A 25278-nucleotide genomic window follows, 5' to 3' on the forward strand; every position below is an offset into this window, starting at 1 on the left:
TCGCTAGCAACAATAAGTCATGCGACTCGCGTCACTCGTCTTCCGTGTTGCAGTTACACATGCGCAAATGCTACGAGTCGGCCATCTTTCTAATTTACTGCAAGACCATAGTGGTCGGTGGCGGCTTGCGCAACTCAAACTTATAACCGTGTATGAAATGTTTGTAGACAGTGTCTTTTTTGGGCATATCACACACGGTTATACGTTTGAGTTGTACGAGCCGCTGCTGTTCCGTCACTGTGGCCAAGCGCTTGAACGTTAAGCTTGCCGGTCGCCATATCTCCTACTTACTCCCATTCAAAATGGTAGACGAGGGCACCAATATTTATTTTTTCCAAGAAATTAAAAAGCATCCGTGCATATATGATTATACAAAGAGACGAGACCACTCCAAAGGATTTCTGCGGTACCAATACATAATAATCGCTGTTTCAGCATCTGATGGCATTTTTGTGCACTAGGCTCTTATGTGCATGGCCAACATGAATGTAACATTCTTACAAGGTTTGATTTATGGCTGTGTCGCAGAAGAAACAAGTTTCGATGTGAGAGCCGGTCAAAACAGTGATTTCCGACGTTTTTTCGTTGTAATAAGGCTCAAGGAACCCATATTTTGCTTACTAGTTACAAACAACTGTTATAATATAATATATAATAGGGGTATCCATAAGTTGTCAATCTTTTTTAATGAATAAATTGCTTTAGTTTAAATCTGTATATTATGTAATATCTTTAATAAAAAAGTGTGTCTTGCAATTGTATATTTTAAACCAGATTGGAGATTTATGTTTTGTTCAATACAAAAACCTACCAAACCTAACCTTTAGAAGAAAATATACATCATTGCATATTATTTCATGGTTCATTGGGATTTAACGCAACAACTGCAGTTGTAATATAAGGTACATACATGGATATTTTTAAAGTCAATAAAACTCAATTTGTCAGTGATTTTGACTATATGATAGTGTTTGCTAAATTTAATAATAATTCTCGCAGTTCCGGAGACAAGATTGGTACTGCAGAATGCTGGTAGGTAATCACTGTTCTAGAAGTGAGTAAAACATTTGATATATTAAACATTAAATCAGCTGCAGCAAGATTTATGAAAAAGTCATACGCAGTACAAGAATATTTTAAATACCTACTTGTATCAATTAAAATACTATAAAACTATAGGTATATAATATTACTAATCGAGGGGCCGAGGATTCAAGGAGTATGTGCAATTATTTTGTAGGTAAAGTTATGAGTTAAAAACAATAACAATTTCCATGTACAAACATCAGCAAACAACACTAGTTTTAAGTTTTTTTATTTTATTGACTGTGAAAGTATTTCACTATGGGGAGGGTACTGTAGCAACACTTGCTCAAGTCATTCTGTTGAGAGTACCGGCACCGTTAACAAGCGTACTTGTACAAGATTATATTATATTTATTTGATTTTAGAATCCAAATAAATGCAACAATAATCAGTGAATGGATTATAAACAGTCTACCCTTTCAACATTATAACTCACACACGAGTAAAGTATATCCCAATAATCACTTTTAGCGAAAATCGAATTTTGACTAGAGTACACTCTCAGTAATCCGCCGCTCGATTATCCGACAACTACTATAATCCGCCTTTATTTTTACTAGATGAAAGCACAAAATCAAGCTCTATAATTTGCCAGTATTCGATTGTAAAATTCAGTAGTCCGCCGCGTACAAGTAGGTATACAACGCAGATGATACGGGTTTATTTTGGAAACTTCTCCTTCGTAAAACGTACGTTCATCGCGAAGAAAATAATGTACCAGGAAGGAAAGTGCCCAAGGACCACATCACAATTATGCCATGCTCCAATGCAACCGGGACACACAAAATGAAACTTTTGGTCATAGGGAAAGCCAGGAATCCTAAGCCATTCAAGAATATCTGCCTCACTGAACAACTGGTTGTGTCAAACACCGTAATTTGCTAGTACAAATTTCTCAACAAAACTATTTTTACGAAATACCTGTTTTAATTTTTACCATATTTTGTATGTATGCACTATAATCCGCCGCTTTCACTAATTGGACACTTGTCTGGTTTTTAGGGTGGCGGATTACTGAGAGAGTACTGTATATTATTTATTATTATCAATTGCCTTTCATTAGCCTAAAGAGACTGAAAGAAAAAACACTTTTTTTGAGAAGGTACAAGTATGTACATACTTGTTTACTCTCAACAAAAGTTACGCATGTTGCAGTAATAATTGCACATTTAAATCAATTTGATAACTTATGCAGATAGATCCATTGTCCTCTAAGCACCTCAACTAGCAACGTTCCTTACATTTAAAATACAGGAGTAATATCAAATAAGCTATGTTTGTACATAATAATACATCAAACAAAATAATCGTCTTAATCAAATTTAATAGGAAAGGTATACATAATATTCATTTCATTCTGACCATTTCCGATCCTAATAGGATCATATGGGCCCCCACAGAGTGGAGGTTTGCATTAACAGATTTTTTTTTTACGAGAAATGAATGTCACCCACTTGCTTAACCTATTAGGTCCATACTCTGACTCATACACAAATTGAAAAACAATGTGTGTACTTGACAGACCCAGGATTCGAACCTGAGACCCACGGCACCATAGGCCGACTCTTAAGCCGCGCGGCCATCGTGGGTGAATTAATTATGATATATTATGAACATAATATTATTATGGGTAAATAATGTAGCATTTATAGAAAAATTTTGCACTGCATCTATATAGATGGGTGTGTCGATTCAATATTTACTAAAAAAAATTTTTGTACTTAAATACGCACACAGTGAGTGCAAGAGATACCTACTTACTCTACCTATAGACGCCTATTTAAAAAGACTAAATAATATCAATGCTCACTTATACACTAATTACATGAGCAAAGTCACAGACTCAGTGACTCATGCCGACTGTTTGACCCGATCGAGTGATGTCATTCTGAATCTTTTCATCGAGTCGAGGACGAAAGAGGAAAATTAATATTTTACCCCGATCCAACACGGTGACGACTGTGGCAGCAAATTCTTTTGAAGTAGTGAGCTTTGGAGCAATGCTGTTATTTTGACGTTTAAATTTATAATAATAGTCACATGCGCATCTATTTTACACACAAGACTGCTTTTGGCCTTTACGGCAGCTAAATAGGGTAGGAAAGTATCGTAATATAAACACTTATTGTAACAATTACAATATTGATGAAATACAGTAATATAATAATTTTTCACCGGTTGAATACCTACTGTCAAAAAAAGTACAGTTGACAAAAATATCTCTTAAAAATCTACATAATATGTAATAATACACCATTTTCATTAGATGAATCTTACGATGTCCAGACTAGAAATTTACTAAAGTCAAAATAAATGTTGTTATTTTTCCTATTTTTTAAGATTACGCAGATAAATTTAGTGGTGGTACATCGTGTAACTTAAAATAAAATGGTGTTTAATGAGCTGCCATATCGTAATATCTCAAAAATGTGTCTACTATCTATTCTATTTTACATGGCAACATTCCATCAACCAATTGGTTGTATTATTAATATATAGGTATTAAATATGGCAAGTGGCCTTTTTTAATAATCTTTCACCAAGACCCTATAAACTTGACATTCTGTGCAGTTTAGTAGGTGAAATGTGAGGATTAATTAAACATTTAAAGTATACTTTACACAAAGTAACCATATGAATCAATATATTGTCCTCTTTGTCTGTAAATAACGCTTAGTTGTGTGCCATATATGTATAATATTTCAAAATAAAGTGGACACATTCGTTTTATTTACAAATTTTAGAGTTAAGCCGAATTGTATGATACTGTACGTAAATTATAACACATTTATCACTGCCTCAGTGCGTATTGTCATTATTTTCGTTTGTAATAATGTAAATTATATAAGCAACTGTCAAAATAGCATAAAAACGTTGATTTACACAATTTATAATGTGCAAAATACAACCAAATGGCCTTAGTACGATAAATTGAAAATACTTTCCAGAAAACAATTATTTGTTATATTGAGAAGGCTATTTTTCCATTCAGTAATACAATATTGACTTCACTTGATCTTGATTTTGTGCAGTTTAAGCTTGAAGCCGAGAATCTCAGACAGTACGCCGGAGAGGGCGGATAAAATCACCACTTTTGTGATGGTGTACAGGTAAGGATTCGCGCTCAGCCCTGATATCTTGAACGGTCTCTCCAATTCCTAGAAAAATTGATAAGATGAATAAATTTCTCATTGCAGTTTTATTTAGGACAGTACACGAGTGTTAATATCGTTGGTCATGGTGATGATGGAATGGTTGATTGGGTAGAAAGAAAACAGGGCTCAACTTCCTATATAATGCTGACGTTCAACTAATCATCATTGGTTACACCAGCCGGGGAACTTCCTGGTCATCTCAATTGGTAGATTCCTTAGTGCCTTATCGAAGTCTTTGAAATCCAATTCCCAGTTACCGTGCACTGCATATGTCCTGCCCGCCGAAGTCATTCAACCGAGATAAGGTGTGTGATGCTCTCATTCTTGTACTATGCATAAAACTAATGCACCTAACTTAAAAGTTTTGAAATAATATGTTGATTTTCTATGGGGTGGATCATCTCAGATACATTCAATACGGTCAGTCTAGTGATGACGGTTTTTGGCGACAAATTAAAAAATTACCTTTAGTAAATCTGCAGCTAATTTGAGGACATTATTAGCTACGACAAGTCTATCTTTCCCGGCAGGTCTCCGCTCCATTGCCAGATGCAAGTTGATCTGCTCCGTGAGAAGTACGGGCAGGCAGCGATGCTTGCGTGCGGCACGGGTTCCCAAAGCGGCCAATCGCAGGAGAACCAATCCTAGGGAGAGGACCCAACCGAAGGCTTCGGCGGCCCGAGAACAGTCAGTTTGACCGGACTCCTGGAAATGAATTCAATTTAATTTTATTGTCAATAGGTGGTTAAATTTGTCGCGCTGGGATTTCTTTTTACTAGACAGAGAGCCACAAAAGTGATGATTTCAATTTGAGGAGTTTGATACATTTCATTAAATAACAAAATAACAGATGGACAGGACTTTAATGGTGTCAACTGTCAATTTTTGGCGGAAAGATAATATTATTCCCCATAATTAATGGTCAGAAACGGTTTCATCCATTGGGTCTGAGAATATGCTATAGAAGCGGATAAAATTGGTCGTGATCGTTACATATAAAATTTAATGGAATACGTAACTATTATACTCTGTTTTATTTTAATTATTTAGTTTAGGAGTAAAGATTGTATGTTATATAGGCATAGCCCCAAAAATAATGGTGGGATGAATTTACATGTAAACCTCTTCTATGCCTCTATACCAGCGATACTCAACCTGCGGCCCGCGGGCCACATGCGGCCCTTTAAGCTTTTATGTGTGGCCCGAAACACATTTATTATCAGGAATTTCGTATATCTTTAGATTCGTTTCGACTTTTTCGACACCCGAAGAGGATTGCCATTATGGTCCACATCAGATCTGGTATAAGAGTGTTGCTATTGCACACGATTAATTTAAAAAACACGCATAATTTTTTAAATCTCAAAAATGTTTTGTAAAAAAGGGGGGTTTCATGAATTTTTTCGTCACACCAGTAGTGATGCGGTCCGCGTTACTTTACAAATATATGTATTTGGCCCGAAGAAAAAAAAGGTTGAGTATCATTGCTCTATACTATCACTATGGGGCAGTGTTGCCATATTTTTCTATGCTGATTATAGTACAAAGGCGTAAAAATTATAGTATTTCTGTTAAAAATATAGTTCAGGAACATTTTTTGGCTCGAATCCTTTAAAATTATAGTATTTTGGCATATTTGGCGTAAAATTATAGTATTTTGCATTTTTTGCAGCGTCAAAATTATAGTATTGTACTATAATTATAGTACGGTTGGCAACACTGCTATGGGGTACACGACAGTGTGAATTTTTTCCCTGCATTAATGACACATGTTGAATGTGTAACAAAGCTTGCTAATTCGCTGAATGCCGAGCGATGCTTATTTCATCATAATTCCGAAAGACGTCAGATCATCCAAAACATTCGGCTAGTAATCTGAGTTTAAAGTCAAACGCAAAAATGTACTATTATTGTATGAGCAGCATACTGATCATGGACATTTAGTGTGCTTTAAGATGCTTAATGCAGAGGAATGGTTAAACTACACTTTGGTAAAATTAAATATCTTGTTTTCCAGGCAAAGGAACAGAAAAGAATCATGTCTACTTTTTTTTTAAAAGCCATAATACTTTTTTGATACTGCGTACCGACTTTATAAAACTTGTATACGGAAACAAAACAGTGATGATATGTTAGTCATAATGGTGATATTTGAATAAAAATTAACAATTTACTCACATTGAGAAGTTGAATGACTAGATATGAAATTAACAGCACCATCATAAAGAAAGCGGCTGACACGATCACATCTACAGATCTTTGGGGACCTCGCCTCTAAAAACAAAACCGAAAAATATTATTAATTTCATTATTTATTGTCATCCCTTTCACACGGTTCTTCTCACTTGTATGGCCGCAGAACAAGACCAATAATCAAGTCTAGTTTATGTAACATCGTTTGCCCGTGTTTTATCTAGACTGTTTCCCAATCTTTCTTGGCTAATATATGGCATTATTCTCAATTGTAAAAGAACAACGTTTACAATAATTCTCTATGTTATTAATAATATATTTTATCATGAAATAAATATTAATTTGTAGGATGAAAAAAAAACATAAATATCTTTCCAACAAATTTTACAGGTTGTTCAGGATTAGCTACGAAAGATAACGCATACTATTGTTCATTTCTGACCTTTATATAGCATGCATAAAGTCAATTACTTCAAATATCCTAATGAAGACAGCGAGTACATTGCCTGATCCATAAATGCATAATGCAGTTAAAAATAATTCAATAAAATATTCTCACCTTCAGGTAGGATCGCACCGACAGCCAAGTCTTAATATTCCTGACTCTGTTGAGCCGAAAGTGGGGCAACGAAGACTGACGAGCCCGTCTCGCGGATGTGAGATGGGAGAAGAGTTTAGCGTAGAGGAACCTCTGCCGGAAGGCGCGCTCCGCCACCGCTAACAAGAAAAACACCAGAGCGCCCAGCCCCAACCGGAGTATGGCTGATATCACATTTATCACACGCTCCCTGAAATTGTGGACAACGCCTCGTATTATACTTTTTCAAAAATTTTAATGGTAAGGTGGACTGTATAGATGGGGGGGGGGGGGGGGTAACTGTGACCACAGCAAACGGTGGGTGAGACTGAAAGGGAGGATTATGCAGCAAATACATTACGATCAGGTCACGTCCTGTCACAGCGACAAATTTAGTCTATGGTTTCATCATTCCACAGAATATTTTCAATGATCAATATCAATATATAAATTTAGTGATGGAAAGTGCCAACTCTAATTTATTAGTATTTTGTATTATTATTCATTATTCATGGTAATTTAAATTAGTTTCAGTTAAAGAACAGTTTCTTCGCGTGCGTACGTTAAAATTAATTACTTGCGACATTGCATCCATAGATAATATTTTGAACAGAACCCAACCAGCAGACCATAGATAATAGGCGTAAACACCAGATATAGATAATAATTCAATAAAAAATCCATTGAGAAAACAAATAAAAGCAAACAGCACACATTTTGACGTGAGCCAAAATGTGTAGGCATGCAGAAAATAATAAAAAATGTTTACTGACTCGTGTGGTTGGCGATGTAGGGGAGCATCGGTCTGATAAAATTTAAAATACCAAGAAAAAGACATTACACACTCTTTTCCCGATGTGCAAGCTTACCGTGTCAGCACGTGACGTGATCGTAATGTGTACGCCGCATTAGAATCACTATATTGAACTTAACTTGATTAGTTTGTCCGAATTCTTAATGCGCCCGGCGACCCCTATCACATATCACATACTTTTGTCTGCCTCCTTAATTAAAAAATGTTTTCGTTTCAGTACAAGTCAAATAGGTTTGATACAAGTTCTGACGAATTGATCATGTATGTAGTAATTACCAAAACTAATTGATTGTTTGAGTGAATACAAAATTGTAATAAAATGACTTGCAGTTTAATTAATAAATAGACCGTACTTAAGTCCTATTTTTCCAACATCATTTTCATATACAAATTGGGCAAGTTTCCTTGAAAGTCTTCAGTTCCGACCGAGTACAGTTGGGAGTCCAAAACATCTTATATACTTTGCGATAAAATTAATGTTAGCAATATAAATGGTCTTACCAGATGGTGGAACCGAATGCGAGGTAAACCAAATAAAGCGGTGAATTGAAGAAGAAGAGGCCTGGCAGATCCCAGATGGTCACCTGCTCACTGCCGGCTGCTTCGCTCTCTATTAATATCTAAAATAGAAACATAATTAGTACTATCGACTGACTGACATTCGTGGAAATCTATTACTGCACCCTTCAGTCTGTGGATTTTCCTTTAGAGTTTTTTTTATGATTGTTCATCTAAATAATAACGGTCCATTGAAACCGTTTTCATCTCAATTTAGCCTTGGCAAATAAATCACAAAGCATATGTGATGTCTGCTACAAATAAATCTGCAGTGTGAAATTACTTCAAATCAACCAATCAATCAAATCATCTTTGGTGGAAACCCACTTTGGAGCTCCAATGGCAATTTATCTTACAAAGAAAACCCCCAGGCAATATACCCAAAAAAAATCAAAGGATACACAAGCTATGAAATACTGTTCATTCGAGATTAATGCGGAAACCATAAAGTAAAAGAGATCAATAAAAACTTTAGTGTTGCCAACCTGTAGCAGCTTAGCGGCGGGCGCCAAGGCAGCCAATAGGGTGGCGACGAGTGTCCCCGGCCACAAACCGTCAGAAGTCCGAGCCAGAGTGCCCTCTGCCCTGCGTACCACCGCCCGGCTGATGTCCACCGCCGACAGGTAAGCCTTCATCACTCGACCTCGTTCCCATATCGTACAAGAAACTGCAATTCACACAGATAATAATCATGATAATTTATAAAATGTTATTTCAATTAAAATATCAAATGTTTAATTTTTTATCAATAATTTTATTCCTCTAGTAAAGGAGAATGGATTATTGCTATCTCCAACAACTTCTTACTATGCGCTGATTTGTATATAACTTGTTAGTTTTTAATGCTGTCAATATAATATGAGCATCTTTTGCCGGTATTGCAACTACCGATTAATCAATGAAATCATGATCATATTGTTATCCACCGCTATTTGACTAAGACTACTTACTTACTTACCGGTTGCAAGGTCTAGCAGGGACAGCCGGCATTCACCGGATGCTTCTGCTAGTGAATAATAATAATTATTGAATGTTAATTTACCCCGATCACTTGCGGGACTCAAAATGGCGCACGGCTCCCATGCGGGGTCTTCAAATCTCCCCTCCCACTCTGACTCCTCATGTCCTGAACTATAGCTGCATTCCTCACCTAGAACCATAATATGAGTGCTTAGCAAAAATACAATCTTTCGCCAAGCTTTATGCTGGGCATATAAGTATAATTATATTATGCTATGTGTTAGTGAAAAGAAAATGAAAATGGAACTAACCCTTTTACCCTTATATTATTAATTTTAATAGTGATGGTTATTAGAAGTTACATAACTTTGAAAAAGCCTCGTAACATTCCTATTAGAAAAATTAAACACACATCTTGATACACAGCGCCTTGAGCATAGACATTCGATTCGACACCAACACAATCTAAACTCAAAATGCGAACAAAGCTGTATTCATAGCTCACACGGACCTGTCTTAATCCATAGACAAAATATCAAAAAAGCATTGTATATTAGATGTAAAAAGTGATTTTATATTGGAAATAAAAAAATAAATATCAATATTGGATACATTCATCAATTAAAAACATACCAAATATCAGTGTATCAATTGATGTTTGAAGAATATTATTTGTTATCCTGAGATGTCATTTCATTATGATCACCATTCATTGTCATTTTCATGCTCTCAGCGATTTGCATGCTACGAATAGTATATGGGAGTGGCGACTTTTTGAACTACATACTTCAACAACGTGTATGCTGAGCGCCTTCCAACTTTGTTGCAAATGCTAACTTGATGAAGGCTGTTAAGATCTGACATAAATAGTGCACACTAATCTTTGCCAGTCATACGTATTTGTTTTCATTGAACCAAGACTACAAATTGCAGATAGTGGTAGTTAGTTTTAAAAATCAATTTAACCCTGCCTAAACCAAACCATAATAGCTTTGGTATGCTATGGACGATCTGACAAAAATAGTACACACTTTTTCAGTCGTACTAAATTGTTTTCGTTGAATTAAGAATACATATTATTACACATGGTGTTGGTTAGTTTTTTTAAATTCATTATGCCCTGTCTGAACCAAACCATAATAGATAAAAAATACTATTTTATCTATAAAATATCAAAAATTATGTATGATTTATTAAGTATCATGAGTAAAGCATTAAGGTGAAAGGTTGACTTTCTTTGTTAAACAAATGCAGCTCGTAATGCAGGGAAAGTATAAGCTATGCAACCATGTAACATAAATATCCAATGTCCAAAGCGCTGGTGACCTGACATGAGTGATACAGAATAGAATAGAATAGAGAATACCCTTGCGTAGACTTAGAGTAATAAAATACCGATCAAGAGATACCACGAGGTCACACGAGCATCCTCACGGCTAATTTGAAAATTACTTTGAAGTGGAAATAAAAAACAAATGGTTAATTCTCCCTCTTTAACATTTAAATGACATCATATTATATTACAACTGAATGTACACGCTTTTTACAAGGCCTATAGTGCGATTGTCCAAAATCAATCCTGCGTTGGACATGCCTGTTCTGCACTATAGAATTAATAAACAACCACTCCCAATAATATTAGAGTTCCCATGTTATACCTCACAAAAATCAGACAAAATATGTAGACAAATATAGATAATGAAATATCTGCTGTTTAGATTGAAGATGCGGAGAGAGTGCATGCGTAGAGAGTGCCTGCGAAGATGGTGGCAATTGATTCGATGAGACGACAGAAAAATTTAGTTGTAAGCTTACATATGTGTCTTTGCTTACTGTTAGTGGTCTGTCCGACCCAGTCGGTGTGCTGCGACTGGACCCCCAGTGACGCAGATGCCGTGTCGCACTCCTCCTCACTTGACGATGACTGGCACGACTGAAAATAAACAAAGACTTTCACATACCTACGTATGTCAAAAATATACTAGAATCTTACTATGCTCATATCTTCACTATTTGCTGACTTGACATCACTGTTGTCATTAGAATAATTTGGGTCCATCACACCGTTATCGCTGTTAAAAGATTCTACTGAATTCATTAAGTTTTCTACAAGTTCTTTCATTCATTGCGAGACTGGCATACATGTTAACTGTAGACATTCCGCCACCTTGCTTCATTTACCATAGTGTGCATGAAAAGTTTGTCACATACCAAACATTATGCATTCTAAAAATTCATGTTAATGCAGTGTTACCACAACAAAAAATATACCCAATGAAATAGGACGTCGGATAACATTGTTTACATGAAAAAAGTGAGTTTTGTAAAAAAAATTACTTAACATAGTTTACACCTGAGCAGCTCAATTATTGTTCACTAACCTCTAATAGTCCCACGATGGCCGCGCGGCTTAAGCGTCGGCCTATAATGTCGGGGGTCTCCCAGGTTTAAATCCTGGGGCTGGCAAGTGAACATATTGTTTTTAAATTTGTGTATGTCAGAGTATGGACCTAATAGGTTGAGCAAGTGGCTGACATCCATTTCTCGTAAAACAAATCTATTAATACAAACCTCTACTCTGTGGAGGCCCACATAATCTTATTAGGATTGGACATGGTCGAAAAAAAAAAAAACTCTACAGGCAGTGATTTTTTTGTACAGCATGTAAAAAAATTTCAGTTAAAAAGTTACCTTCCGTGTCTTTCTGGCGGCTGTCTCGGCCATGGGATTTCTCTGCTCCAGAAACTCCTGCACCCACGAGTTGCGAAATCTCACGCCGGTCTTGCACCGTCTCTCCCTGCCCCTGAGCTGCTCCTCACTGAGGTTGGTGGAGCTCCCTCCGTCACTGCCCACTCGCACCCGTAACCCCTCTCGAAACCGCACTGTGCTGCCGCTTCCCACGGAAACCTCTTCCAGTACATGGACATCATCGCTCCACTGACAGCACTCTGACGATTTCCTTTTGGAGCAGGCCTCGTCGTCAACGCAAACATCATGATCGACAGTCTTACGTAGTCTCTTTGTTAATTTACTGTTGTAAAGAATATCATTAACATTTTTATCGTTTTGAATGTTAATTTTATTTTCATCACCGATCTTGCCATCGCTATCGGTTTCGTCTTCGCTGTCTTTCAGTTCGTCGTCTTCTTCTTCAGCCGGTATCGATTCTTCTCCGTTGTCACTGTCGTTGGAATTGTTACCGTTAAGACTTTCGAAACCGTCGTCTCCTTCGGGATTGGCATTCCTCACGTTAATTCTTCGTCTTCTTTTTCTGTTGACAGGGCTATTCTGCAGTTCGTCTTTGGACGTCTCTCCGTCGGGCAGTCCTCCGAGATCGAAAGAGACGCTCTGCACGGAGGGCGGGGGAGTCAAGCTGACGGTGGGTATGGGATGGTTGCCCAGCCATTCTGTGCATGTTTCGTCGACGATGTGGTCTCCGCTTTCATTGTTTTTAGTCTGCGTAGCTACACTCGCCGTCGGTGGTAATTTTCTATTATTCTTTGGTTTGATGGATGACGAATTTATGGCATCATCACTTGAGATACTGGTTTTTTGCCTGGAATTAAATCAATATATTAATCAACTATACTCACAATGGAATAATCACAGCATATTAATTTATGAACTAAAATAATCCTCAAAGACAAAGATGTTAAAGAAGTTTTTTGCAGATAAAGCTTTTATTAAAGTATAGCTGATTAAAGTAGCTGCGAGTCATTTTACATTACAGATTCTGACTTGACGTGGTCTTGATTTATTTTTTAGAGCCAAGCCAAAAAAAGTTTTTGAAGTGAATCTTTTTTTCGCACGGCACACAAATATCTAAGGATAGTACGACCTGCCAATCTGTGATGTAAAACGATCATGCTTTACTCGACAAACTAAATAAATAAAAAGCAAAAGCTGCAAGGAATCAATCCATAGACCTTTCGATTAGCAAGCGCGCATGGTGTCGATTGCACTATTCAGTTCATCAGGTGAGTGACAATATTAATCCATATCTTTTCCTTCATCGATATAGAAGAAAACTGTTATTGATGATTCAAATGCTAATAAACTAACAACTTTTTAAAGTATACATTTGTATTGTACAAATTAATGGCAATATAAAATCATTTTTTTCATTAGAAGATAACTTGAGTTTGAGTCCCACTTGGTGCACGTTTTTATCTAGATATTCTTCTAAAAAGTATGTTTCTGAGGTGTTTCAAAATTATATATTTTCCATAATAAACATTACAAAGCTCTTAAATCTTGTGTGTATTCAGTAGCTCGCATTGAATTTCATTATATGCAAGTATTAGAATGTGAATAATAAACTTGGCGTCGGTAACAATTAATTCAGTAATGCCATTAACCTTAGTTGATTACAAAGCCGATCGCCTTTCGATTGGCAACATGTAGTTATTAGAAATAATTCGCTAGAGCACTCATCCAGAAAGAGAAATATGTGAGTTCGACCCTACTCGATCCAAACTTTTTTCTAATCGGTATGAGCTTTTTTAAAATCATGTATATATTAGTATATTTTATGTGATCAAGATGTCATGTTGATTTCTAGAATGAGAAAAGACAGAGCATCATAAAATCATATAGAACACCTTTCCTACAAAATCTACAGATGTTCAGGCTTAGCTTCTAAAGATGCTTAATTTCTTCATTTTCGACTTTTATACAACACGTGGGTCTTTAAAAAATATTCATTATTCAGTCATTCAAAATGATTCTAAAAGTAATAACGTGATATGACGATTTGTATCTAACCTCAAAATTCCGATATCAGGAGTGGTGGAAACTCGCAGTCTAGGTCTTCTTTCTTCATTGCTCAAAGACCTGTATCTAAAAGCAAAATAATCAAATGAAAATAACGGCGAGAAGAAAGGAAACCAGGCAAAGGACTGTCGAAGGGTGTTAGATCAGTGCACACAAAGACCAAGGCTCTAAAAAATATTAGGTAGGTGGTAATATTTTTTTACCTGTGATCGTAGGGTCGTGGCGGCGACGTGCTCACGATGAGAGCATGAACGACCCCCAAGCCTGCCATAAGACAGAACGGGACAACTATGCTCAAACCCTGAAACAGAAATGCCACTTAGATAATATAGGTGTTATACTTGCTTATCCCTCCACCACGTCTCCACACCCGTTAAGCATGCGTATACCGTGGCATAACAAACGTTAGGTGCTCTTCAAATTTGTGTCCCAGGAGCAACTTTCCAAGACCTTGGTTGGCGTGTACTAGAGGAATGTTTCTTAACGTTTTTACATCCGCGGACCACAAAAAAATTTAAAAATGTTTTGCAGACCATCAGCATTGGAATAAAATAATAAATGTTTATATTTACACTATTTTTGAAACAATTGTCGAAATATAATACAACCCCACTTCAAATGTTGGGTTTCATCAAGTTCATCATCATCATCATTCAAGTTTCATCACTCTCTAATCCATATTGGAAATAGACGACCCATATAATAAACAGCTGATGATATTATATTATCAGCAAAAACAAACTGACGAAATATGAAATGAACTCAAAGGATAAGAAATGATGAATGCATCATTGAAAATATTCCACTTAGTAAATCATTAAATAAATAAACATTAGGTCAATGGCATCAAAAAATGAAAAATGAAGATAAATCAAATTTTTATTATATAATTAAATTTGCCTACGAAGATAGTGAAGTTTAATCATCGTCATCATCATCATCGATACATTCGAACACCTGAATAGTATCTTCAAAAATGACCCCCATTGTGTGTAAAATGTTCATAGCGCAACGCGGCATGGAAAGGTGCATTTTGTTGTAAAGTGACAAAAAAAAAATGGATAAGGAGGCATAGACCAGACCAGGCATAGAATAGACCAGACATATTGCTCGGAGAATAAATAACCGCTGGACAATTTTCAGTCACATATTGATACCTGAGGGGAGCAAACTACAACCCGCTGGATCGACGAATTCATCAAGTTTGTCAGAAGTACATGTCAGCGAATAGTTTAGACTGAAAAGAGTCGAAGGTGTTATAAGGAGGCTTTCATCCAACAGTGGACGATGATTTACGAGGAAGTCATAAGGCAGAATAGTTATTCATTAGGTTCCTGATATTATTATATTATCTCTCTGTGACAGTGAGTGGCCTGTTGTTATGATTATTATTGATAAGTAATATTATTTTTTTATAATGAAACAGGAAATGACCGCCAAAATGATAACAATTTAAAGGATGCAATAATATTGTATACAACAATTTTCTTACTGAGTGGAGCATAGTTGGGTGGACTCCATATAGCCCACCCACCCACTTCCATTTTAATTGTTAGCCATTAGCTCAACTAGCTAACGATAGAGAAAAATGATAAATCAACACATATACCAATAACTTGGATTCCAACACATTTGGAGTTTGGACTTTACCACCGGGTACATATTCATATGAACTTTTTGTATTACAACATCATGTTTGGCAACGTTTTTTGTGTAATTGAATTACTAGTCATAGAAAAATTTATATTCTCTAGGTTGGTGCATTGAAATATTGTCATCATAAATAATACTTACCCATTTTTATATCATGTTTATTTTTATATTGCAATTTTTTTTATCTCAATGTAACCCTGTAAATAAATCTCAAAGCACAAAAGAGTGACTTGCTACAGATGAATCTGGAATATGAAATGATTTGAAACCATTGCGTTATACCAAGACACTCTCTGACATAGTAAATCTCAAGGTAGAGTTCATTTTTTCAACCAAATTCATCTGTATTGATATGTTTGCGAAAGGATGAAATTTGAATGAGCAAGCCCAGATGTCGATGAGCAGGTTCATTTAATTGTTTTATTCATGTTTTTATTTATTGTGTTGTTTCTGGTTTAAAATGTCTGACCTGGATCTTATTATATATTCTTGAAACTGATGTCTTACAAGGCAACGGTTGTACAGAAATAAGACAGTAGCGTCTGACGCATTAAAATTTGACATCAACTCACATCTAAGCGCACGGTGGATGGCGCCACAACGTACAATATGGTGTTGAGGAGCTGCAGTCCCCATAGCACGAAGAGGAAGCGCGACGCAGACGCGGAAGTGTGCGCGCCCCACCAGTGAGACCACAACGGAAAGAAGAACACCCTCGCGAGAGCTAGTCTCACCACCGTCCCAAGGCCCTGAACTGGTTTTGCTTTCGGGAAAGACGAACCTGAAAAAGAAGATATAAACTTTTTAGGCGTGTTTGCCACCTTTGACTTAAGGGTTCTCAAACTTTTCACAATGATACAATATAATATTATATAAACCAATCGGTGATACAATAAATTGAGGAGAGTATCTGAGATAGAGTAATAAAGTAAACATTATGGCTTTAAAACGTTCAAGATTGGACTGGAATATTTGGAGAACCCAAGATCAAAATAAGTTCTCAAAGACGATCACTTAGCCATTTGAACCCTACAGGCCTGTAAACCAGCTTCCAAATCGCTCCGATGCATATAACCAACAGCTTCAATGTAGGGTGAGGGACTGTCATCCGAGGGTTCCGCGAAATAGTATTACGATTACACATTAGAGCTAAAAATTTTGTAGGTGCATTTTTATACGTTGCAATATTTGGGTCTGCTTGTACTACTTTTGTAAGTGGAATCCTGAACCTGCACAATACATCGACTGTATACTACCGTACTTACCTATCTAGAAATTGACACGGCAATGGCTGTGATTGGTTACATGTAACTTTCATTTTTTAAATATTTGACCTTGAACAGAGAAAAAGTTTTTAAAGCTGTTCCGTTATGTTGTACGAAATATAAAAGGGTTTCGTAAATAAATTTAATTAGGCAACACTGCTTTAAAGTACTTAATGTGTAAAAATTTTTAAGTTTTACTACTCTCTCACCTCTGACGAGGTCGACGTCAATGAGGTCTGGTCGTAGTTTGGCCGATTTAAACGGCACATGCGCCAGACCATGCAGGATACGTTGCTCTATGGTCGTTTCCCATTCCTGCTTATCGTATGTGCCAATTTTCTTTTGGTACCTGTAAAAATATAAATGTATGTACAAGCTTAAAATCGTTTCATATTTATATACCTTGGATTTGCCATGATCCGACATAATGATATCACAAAGGATATTAATTAGATAATCATGTCTTTTTTTTCTTTCGTCCATGTCCGATCCTAATAGGATCATATGGGCGTCCACAGAGTGGAGGTTTGTATTGACAGATTTTGTTTTTACGAGAAATGGATGTCAGCCACTTGCTCAACCTATTAGGTCCATACTCGTGACTCGTACACAAATTGAAAAACAATATGTGTACTTGCCAGACCCAGGATTCAAACCTGGGACCCTCGACACTGTAGACCGGCGCTTAAGCCACGCGGCCATCGTGGGCGTATAATCATGTAACAGACATATACTACTTCAGTCTAGTAAGACATAATTCCCGACTGCTTTCTCACAGAACTTTAAGCATACTTTACAAGAGACTTACTTTGGAAAGGGAAAGAAGACGATGGAGAAGGCTAGTTTTTTTTAAGCTATACAGGTAATACAGGTAACAAAGTTGATCGTGGGAGATACATTTTGAACATAGTCACGATAAGCGAAATTTCATAATCAATGGGGACATTCAAAAAATCAATTTAAAATATGAAAACATTTTATTAATACACTAAATATTAAAGATTTCAAGCAAGACAACAAAAATCAACCGTGATATAAGGAATTTGCACTCGCCGGTGTCACGATGAACGAGGGTTACCTGTATTATAAAGTACTCACAGTGGAGTAGCTCGGAGTCCATCTCTGTGAACTGCGGATGCAGGTTTGATCCCCACATCTCGTAAAAATCACATGATTTTACATATGTCTTTGATTCACAATTATCCGTCATTAAAAAATCTGTTATTATATCCACCATATGGAGGCTCATTTACTCTGCTTATGAACAAAATTGGTAATTTATTTTATTACAAGTTATATGAAATCAAGACTACTGTGGATCATCGGCGAACTGTTAAAACCTCCATTGAGACAAACCTTAACACAGACATGAAGGTAGATTTTTTTGTACGTAGGTAAATAAATGATTTATGCAGCTAAATAGCAGGTATTAAAAGGCTTATAAAATTAGTATAAATATAAGTATTAAAATAAATAGTTTGCTTCATTTGATTTGAAAAAAAAATATTATTTGAATTGACGATGGTATGCAGAGATGAATCGTTCTGACTACAGCAGAGTATGTGTTGTCATAAATCGTTACTTATTTTGAAAACATTGCTCAATTTTCTTTTATTTTATGGCTATATATCCATTTCTTCTACCGGTGCCGTCTTCTATTAAGTTTTGCTATAGACAGGGAGGGTTTCATTCAATTTTTAAAACTAAGCACTGTAAGCCACATACACCCACTAAGTATGTATAATATTCTCTATATTGTTGAAATATTAACAAATGGATTGGCGGATTAGTATATTTGGTTCACTTACCAGGCTGCCATTTCTCTCATACTCCTTGTTTACGGTGGTTATTAATTTGTTTTACTCCATTAAGGCTTTCATTTGATGATCATTTTACAGTTTATAAACATTGATGCATGCTAGAAAAAATAATTATATATAATTATCGAAACGAATTCTTTTTTTCCAATTTTTAGATGAAATTTTTCAGGAGAGAGAACCCAGTGACGAGGGGTGGAAGTACGGTTCTTAAGATTCGACATAAACAGTGCACACTAAACTTTGTCATTCATACTTACTTGTTTTCATTGAACTAAAAATACAATTTGCAGATGATGCTTATTGTTTTAAAAATTTGATTAAACCCTGTTTAAACCAAATCATAATAGTTAAGGTATGCTATGGGCGATCTGACAAAAATAGTGCACACTTTTTCAGTCATACTTTTCTGTTTTCGATGAATTAAGAATACATATTACGAATGGTTGGTTGGTTTTTTTTAAGCCTTGCCTATGCCAAACCATAAACATAATCGATAAAAAATATTCTTCTATCTATGAAATATCTAAAATTATGTATGGTCTAATGGCTTAGATAGGGTTTAATTGAATTTTAAAAACTAACAAACACTATCTACACATTGTAATCTTAGTTCTATGAAAACAAATACATTTGACTGACAAAGTTTAGTGTCCACTATATCGAATTTAACAGCCTATCTCCACCCTTCGCCAACGAGTGAACCACCACTGATTTGTGACAAAAAACTGACATCACGGACTGATCCAAAGACCTATTGATTAGCATGTGCGCCATTGCTGATTTCCGCTATTCAGGCCGTTGGGTGATTGACAATTTTAATCCTACAATTTTACTTTATCGACACAGAAGAAAACTATTATTTTAGACGCAAATCAATAAATTAGCACCGTAAAATCATCTGACATTGCTCATGGGCGATAACTGACCAAAATTACTTGTGATCGTTTACTCGACACTCAGCATTCGGGTTATTATTCCAAACCTAGCAAGTCAGTTGCAAGTTACATTCTTGTCAAAGTCAATGGTTATTTGTGTGGTGTCGAAATGAGCTCCAGAACTTTTTTGTCTGTTATGTTTATTTGTGAAAATTTACCTGGCCAATGTGACAACACATTGTGAGAGTATTAACTCAAATTTATACAACGCTAAGATTAACAATTTTACATTATTATTTACTACATTCAATTCATATTATTTGTTATTTTTAGTATGTATGTATATTGGAGGAACCATAAATAAAATAGCCAATAAAACAAAAATGATAGTTTGAATAATGATGAGTAGTTTATCTGATAAATTGTCCTCAAGAAAAAATGCCTGTAAGTACATTATTATTATAAAAATAATAATAAACACTTCTACAGAAGGTATACAATTTTGACATTCCTCATTAAATCAATAAATTGGGCATGACATATTTCTAAGTATTTAAAATAAGAATTAAAAAAACCGGTTTTTTTATAAATGCCTAAACAAAAGAAATACAATCGAAATTTTGTTGACTGCCAAAACGAAGTCTGAAAGAGAAAATTATAAAATTTATGAATAAAAATGAGCTCTTAAAAACAATTCACCTGTGTTTACCTTAAAAATAGCTTCATACGTACGTGTTAAGTAAATACAAATTAAACAATTAAATGGTGCTTAATACATAATAAATTTTCATCTCTATGTCGTCTTACCTAATTGACAAGTCTTGTAACAGAAAAAATCAATAATACGGCACTAACCAGAGTATGAAAGGGAACCCAATGTTAATTGACTAACTTTGCACTTTGAATGCTGTTATTTATAGACGCTATCACAAGAATGTTATTAGATGTGTAGGTATTTCTGATCGATGTTTTTTTTACTTGTTTATTTATAGTAGGTTAAACTTTCAATGATTATTGTTTTAGTTTTTAAATAAACAGTTATCTCAACATATTAACGGTATTCCTTACTCGAGTGCGTGTTGACTGTTGACAAATGTATCGGCATCGATTTAAACAATAGTGGAGGGCTTATCAATAAACCGAATTGCGAAATTGTTTTATGAAATGACAGGCAGAGATGTTTTAAATCAACCAGCTGTTTTTACAGCAGTGTTTTGTTAATAAAAAAATGTTGCCATAGACAAGCGTATAAACCATATTATTATCTATGAATTTCACAAAATAATAGGTAGGTAGGTAATATTTTATAAGGCATACAAAATAACTCTGTAGGATGCGGCAATATGTATAAATTTAAAGGTTAACATCGAGAAGACCAAGTACAGAGTTTCGAGGAAGAATAGACACCCAAAAAACATTTTGAGAAAACCACTGTTAACCCTACACTGCATACTGTGCCATTTGGCATCATGATATTTTAATGCAAATATTAATAACCCTCTCTATGATTTCGTTTTTGAAATGTTTTAGTATTTTTCATTAGTAAATGCTCTAATTATATAGTGGTACAGTTAATTAACAGATGTCTCCAACTTAATACCATTCTTAAAATAAATTCTGACAGAAGCGAAAGTGGTTGTACCTGAAATTCGCCTGTTTCAAATATACTTTTTAGCCAAAGAAAGTCCATTCAAGAACATAAAAAAAATATTTCGTGATACATTCAGGTACCTATGTACTTTATGATTTTATTATAATTTTTATGCTGAATATCAAATACATAGAAATAATTGGAAAAATGTTTGTGATGCCATTTCGTCGCTATAGGATTTGTTTCCCGAATATCCATTTTTGTCGAAATCGACATTTTAATGCAGTTCAATTTCTTTTATCGAACTCTACCGAAATCATTTATAAAAACAATATCTTTTTATCTAGGAACAGATATATTTTTTTAAAAAACCCGAATACGCCATGTTAAGTTACAATTACTCCGTGGTGTTCTCCCGAATGTCCAACTATTTGTACCTGAATATCCAAGTTAATTTCGGTCGAAATATATCTCTGGCTGAGTGTTTATTTCCCGAATATGACTCCAAGCCAATCAAACCGCGCTCACGCCGTGCATCTCGCTCCCACATTCACGCTGTCTAGCTCTAAAATAATCACGCCCACTTTCATATTTTTCTGCCGTCCGGTGACTTCTTTCAAATTTCGTCTTATTGATATTGTTTTTAACATTACTATTGTTTTAATAGTGAATTCATCAAATTTGAAGAGATCATTCATAGCTGATACATCACCAGTTCACCTTGAACTTACAGTAGAGTTGTGGAAGTGAGTATTTTAACCTAAATAACTGCATTTTGTTTTGATAAATGACACAAAATCCCAACGGTTATATGAATTCTACAGTATGACCCGGCAACTACTATGACGTAAAAAATAATTATTATTTCAAATTATTATTAATCAAACATTGTTTGTCTTTATTTTACTTTTAATCTAGGTATTTCTATGAAAATAAAGGCGATGCTATTATTTATTTTTGAATGCGCTGATAGTTATTCTAATTTAATATGTATGTTAGTAACTATTTATTTGGTGGATATTATATACTTAAGATATTAGTACCTACCTAATATTAGCAGCCAATGGTAATTAATTTATACATGCTATTATTTTGTGTTGTTATTCCTTACAATATTAAATATATAGGTAATATTTATTTGGTGGTTTGTAATAAGTTTAATTGTCAATTATAGAAATATATAGATATAATAATATACAGATATATATATAAATAGATTTTTTTTTTTGGAAAAAGTATTAATATAAAATTGTTAGCAAGTACGAGTAAGTACCATCATAAAATATTGGAGAAATGACCGTGATGTCGGTTAGTAATTGAAGTAGTAGATACCTTATAATATATTTTCTCAGAAATGATTTAAAAAAATTATATAAGTATGTTCAATTATTAAAATGGTACATTCTTAAATCTTGTGAATTATTCGTTCAATAAAAAAATGGTTAATTATTTTAAAACTATTTTATTACTTAATCCGAAAAAAAACCCAAAAAAGCGATTGCCGCATGTTATTATTACATACGAACTTGGGTAATTACGATCATTAAGTATTTAAATAGTAGAGGTAATTATTAACAATTATCATGTAAATAAATATAACATTTGAGGCGCGTACTTTTTGACCACTCAGTAATCTGTGGGCCGTGCAGCAATACGCTACGGTCTTAAATCCCGAACATCCATGTTTTGTCCCGAATATCCATTATTCTGAGAGAACGCTAAAAAATTCCCGAATATCCACAGTGAGTACTTGTAAATAAAACGCATTTTCTGTGCATTTAATGATTTATACCAGTATATTATTCTTGGAATCTATTCTTAGATAATGTTGCGATCATACAGTATAGAAAGAATGATTGATACATCTACTGATATTAAAATATACGACAGTGAAATTTGTTTTTCGTCTCCTGTAAAATTGACATTTGGTCTATTCGGGAAACAAATCCTATAGCGACGATTTGGCATTTGATGCCATCATGCATTGACGTACTTTTTTATTTGTGTACTCTATAATATACTTCAGTGATGAATTGGTTCTCAAATACTTATTTCTTTTCTAGAATGCATTCCAGAAAACGAGCATTAACTAACAGAGAGATTGATGATATTTTGGAAAGATGGGACTCTTCAGAAAGCATTGATGGCCTTGATTATTCCAATAGTGACAGTGATATTGAGCCAAATTGTCGACCTGTAGAATCAGACGAGAGTGATCATGAAGAAAACGTAGATCACATTTCTTTGGGTACTGGAAATAGGTTAGACAGTACAAAACACCTTCCTAGAGAAGATCCAGCATACGATAGGCTATTTAAAGTCAGACCGTTAATCAACACTTAAATGAAAGATTCACTCAAATTCCGTATGAAAAGTACTTATGCGTGGATGAACAAATGTGTTCGACCAAAGCTAGAAATTTTATGATACAATACATGCCTATGAAACCAAAGAAATACGGGTTCAAACTGTTTGTTTTGAGTGGTATTTCCGGATTTGCTTTCAAATTCGAGATTTATAGTGGACAAAAAAAGTCTACCTAGACCAGCAATTGAAGATGATTTAGTAGCGAGATCAAATGTGGTCGTGACGAAATGTGCCAAGATATCAAAATTTCCAGCTATATTTCGATAACTATTATACGTCAATCCAATTATTAACTTATCTGGAAAAGGAAGGAATACATAGCCTTGGCACTGTTAGACGAAACCGGATTCCAGGATGTAAGCTTCTAGATGAAAAGGTTATTAAAAAGGCAACTCGTGGCACTAGTTATGAATTTGTCGGTATCCATGATGGTGTTGAAATATCCAATACAGCTTGGAAGGACAATAGAGTAGTGACAACGCTATCAACATTTGCCGGTGAGATTCCATTCACTTCTGTAGCTCGCTTTGATAAGATCCAGAAAATAAGAGTTCCTGTGCAATGCTCCCACGTGATATCTGAATATAATAAGCACATGGGTGGCGTCGATCTTATGGATAGCTTCTTGGGCAAACATAAAATCAAAATGAGAAGCAAAAGATGGCCGATGAGAATTTTTTAACATTTACTCGATCTGACGCTTGAATGCTTGGCTTTTATATAAGAGGATTTACACCGAGAAGGGTAAACAAGAAAAAACACTTCTTAGTTTATATAAATTTCGCATCGAAGTTGCAAAATGTCTCTGCGCATCAACTTCTAACTCAGCTTTTAAAAGAGGTCGGCCAAATGGAAATTCTTTGACTCCTGAACCAGTGCGAAAAAAGTCAAAGTCATCCATGCTCCACCCGAAGATATATGACGAGATAACAAGTTCCACTGGCCGATGCACATAGATAAGAAACTTCGATGTAAAGGATTAGGATGTAGTGGGTATTCCAGGACAATGTGTGAAAAGTGCAAAGTTGCACTATGTTTTAACTAAAGATAAAAACTGTTTAAAAATTATCATATTTTTTTAAAAAATGTTTTTCAATTTACACCTTATTGCATGCAGATGCCATTTGGCATCATATTGTTTATTTGAATAAAAAAATACAAAAACTTATTATTTTTTTTTTTTATATTTTTCCCTTGACTTTTATCATAATTCACAACACATATATTTTTTTCATCCAAAAAGAAAATGTCATGCATTGTAGGGTTAAGTACTTGGGTACTGATATCTCCCAAAAGAAAGATATGAACTTAGAAATAATTGCAGCAGACTAGAGTGGAAATACAACGATCTTTGCATTGAAGAGTCAATAATTATTATTCAGATCCAAATTATAGAGCTTGATTTTGTGCTTTCATCTAGTAAAAATAACGGCGGATTATAGTAGTTGTCGGATAATCGAGCGGCGGATTACTGAGAGTGTACTGTATATATAAAAATCTTTTATGATACGATTTTTTTGTCATTGCTTAACCCTTAGAATGCTACGCAACGATATATCGTTGTTTTTGATAATGGCCAGAAATGCTAACA

At 35.0% G+C, this 25278-nt stretch overlaps 1 protein-coding gene across 2 annotated transcripts; it reads right to left on the minus strand.

The window, feature by feature from the left end:
• Positions 1 to 1324: 1324 nt before the first annotated feature.
• On the minus strand, positions 1325 to 20940 carry phtf (putative homeodomain transcription factor). 2 transcript variants are annotated; one of them, XM_085949969.1, is made up of 15 exons: positions 20798 to 20940; positions 18843 to 18952; positions 17244 to 17383; positions 16342 to 16550; positions 14320 to 14417; positions 14108 to 14182; positions 12035 to 12899; positions 11177 to 11276; positions 9426 to 9533; positions 8869 to 9050; positions 8327 to 8445; positions 6994 to 7222; positions 6420 to 6515; positions 4707 to 4946; positions 1325 to 4244 (listed from the first exon to the last, which is right to left on the minus strand). In XM_085949969.1, the coding sequence occupies exons 2-15, from the start codon at positions 18860 to 18862 to the stop codon at positions 4095 to 4097; spliced, it is 2631 nt and encodes an 876-aa protein (XP_085806095.1). In that variant the 5' UTR covers positions 18863 to 18952; positions 20798 to 20940; the 3' UTR covers positions 1325 to 4094. The 2 variants fall into 2 exon arrangements, with proteins under 2 accessions (XP_085806095.1, XP_085806094.1); XM_085949968.1 differs by having other exon boundaries at positions 11159 to 11276.
• Between the last annotated feature and the right edge of the window lie 4338 nt (positions 20941 to 25278).

The sequence above is a fragment of the Rhyacophila brunnea genome, unplaced genomic scaffold (assembly GCF_057557595.1).
Source record: "Rhyacophila brunnea isolate RB1 unplaced genomic scaffold, BYU_Rbru_1.0 scaffold_22, whole genome shotgun sequence".
NCBI classification, from domain to species: domain Eukaryota; kingdom Metazoa; phylum Arthropoda; class Insecta; order Trichoptera; family Rhyacophilidae; genus Rhyacophila; species Rhyacophila brunnea.

Coding starts and splice junctions, on each gene's coding strand:
- phtf (XM_085949968.1), bottom strand. CDS start 18,862: ATGAGAGAAATGGCAGCCTG. Junction 14,418..16,341: donor CATCCACCGTGCGCTTAGAT/GTGAGTTGATGT, acceptor TTTCTGTTTCAG/GGTTTGAGCATAGTTGTCCC. Junction 4,947..6,419: donor TAGTCATTCAACTTCTCAAT/GTGAGTAAATTG, acceptor ATTCATTTCCAG/GAGTCCGGTCAAACTGACTG.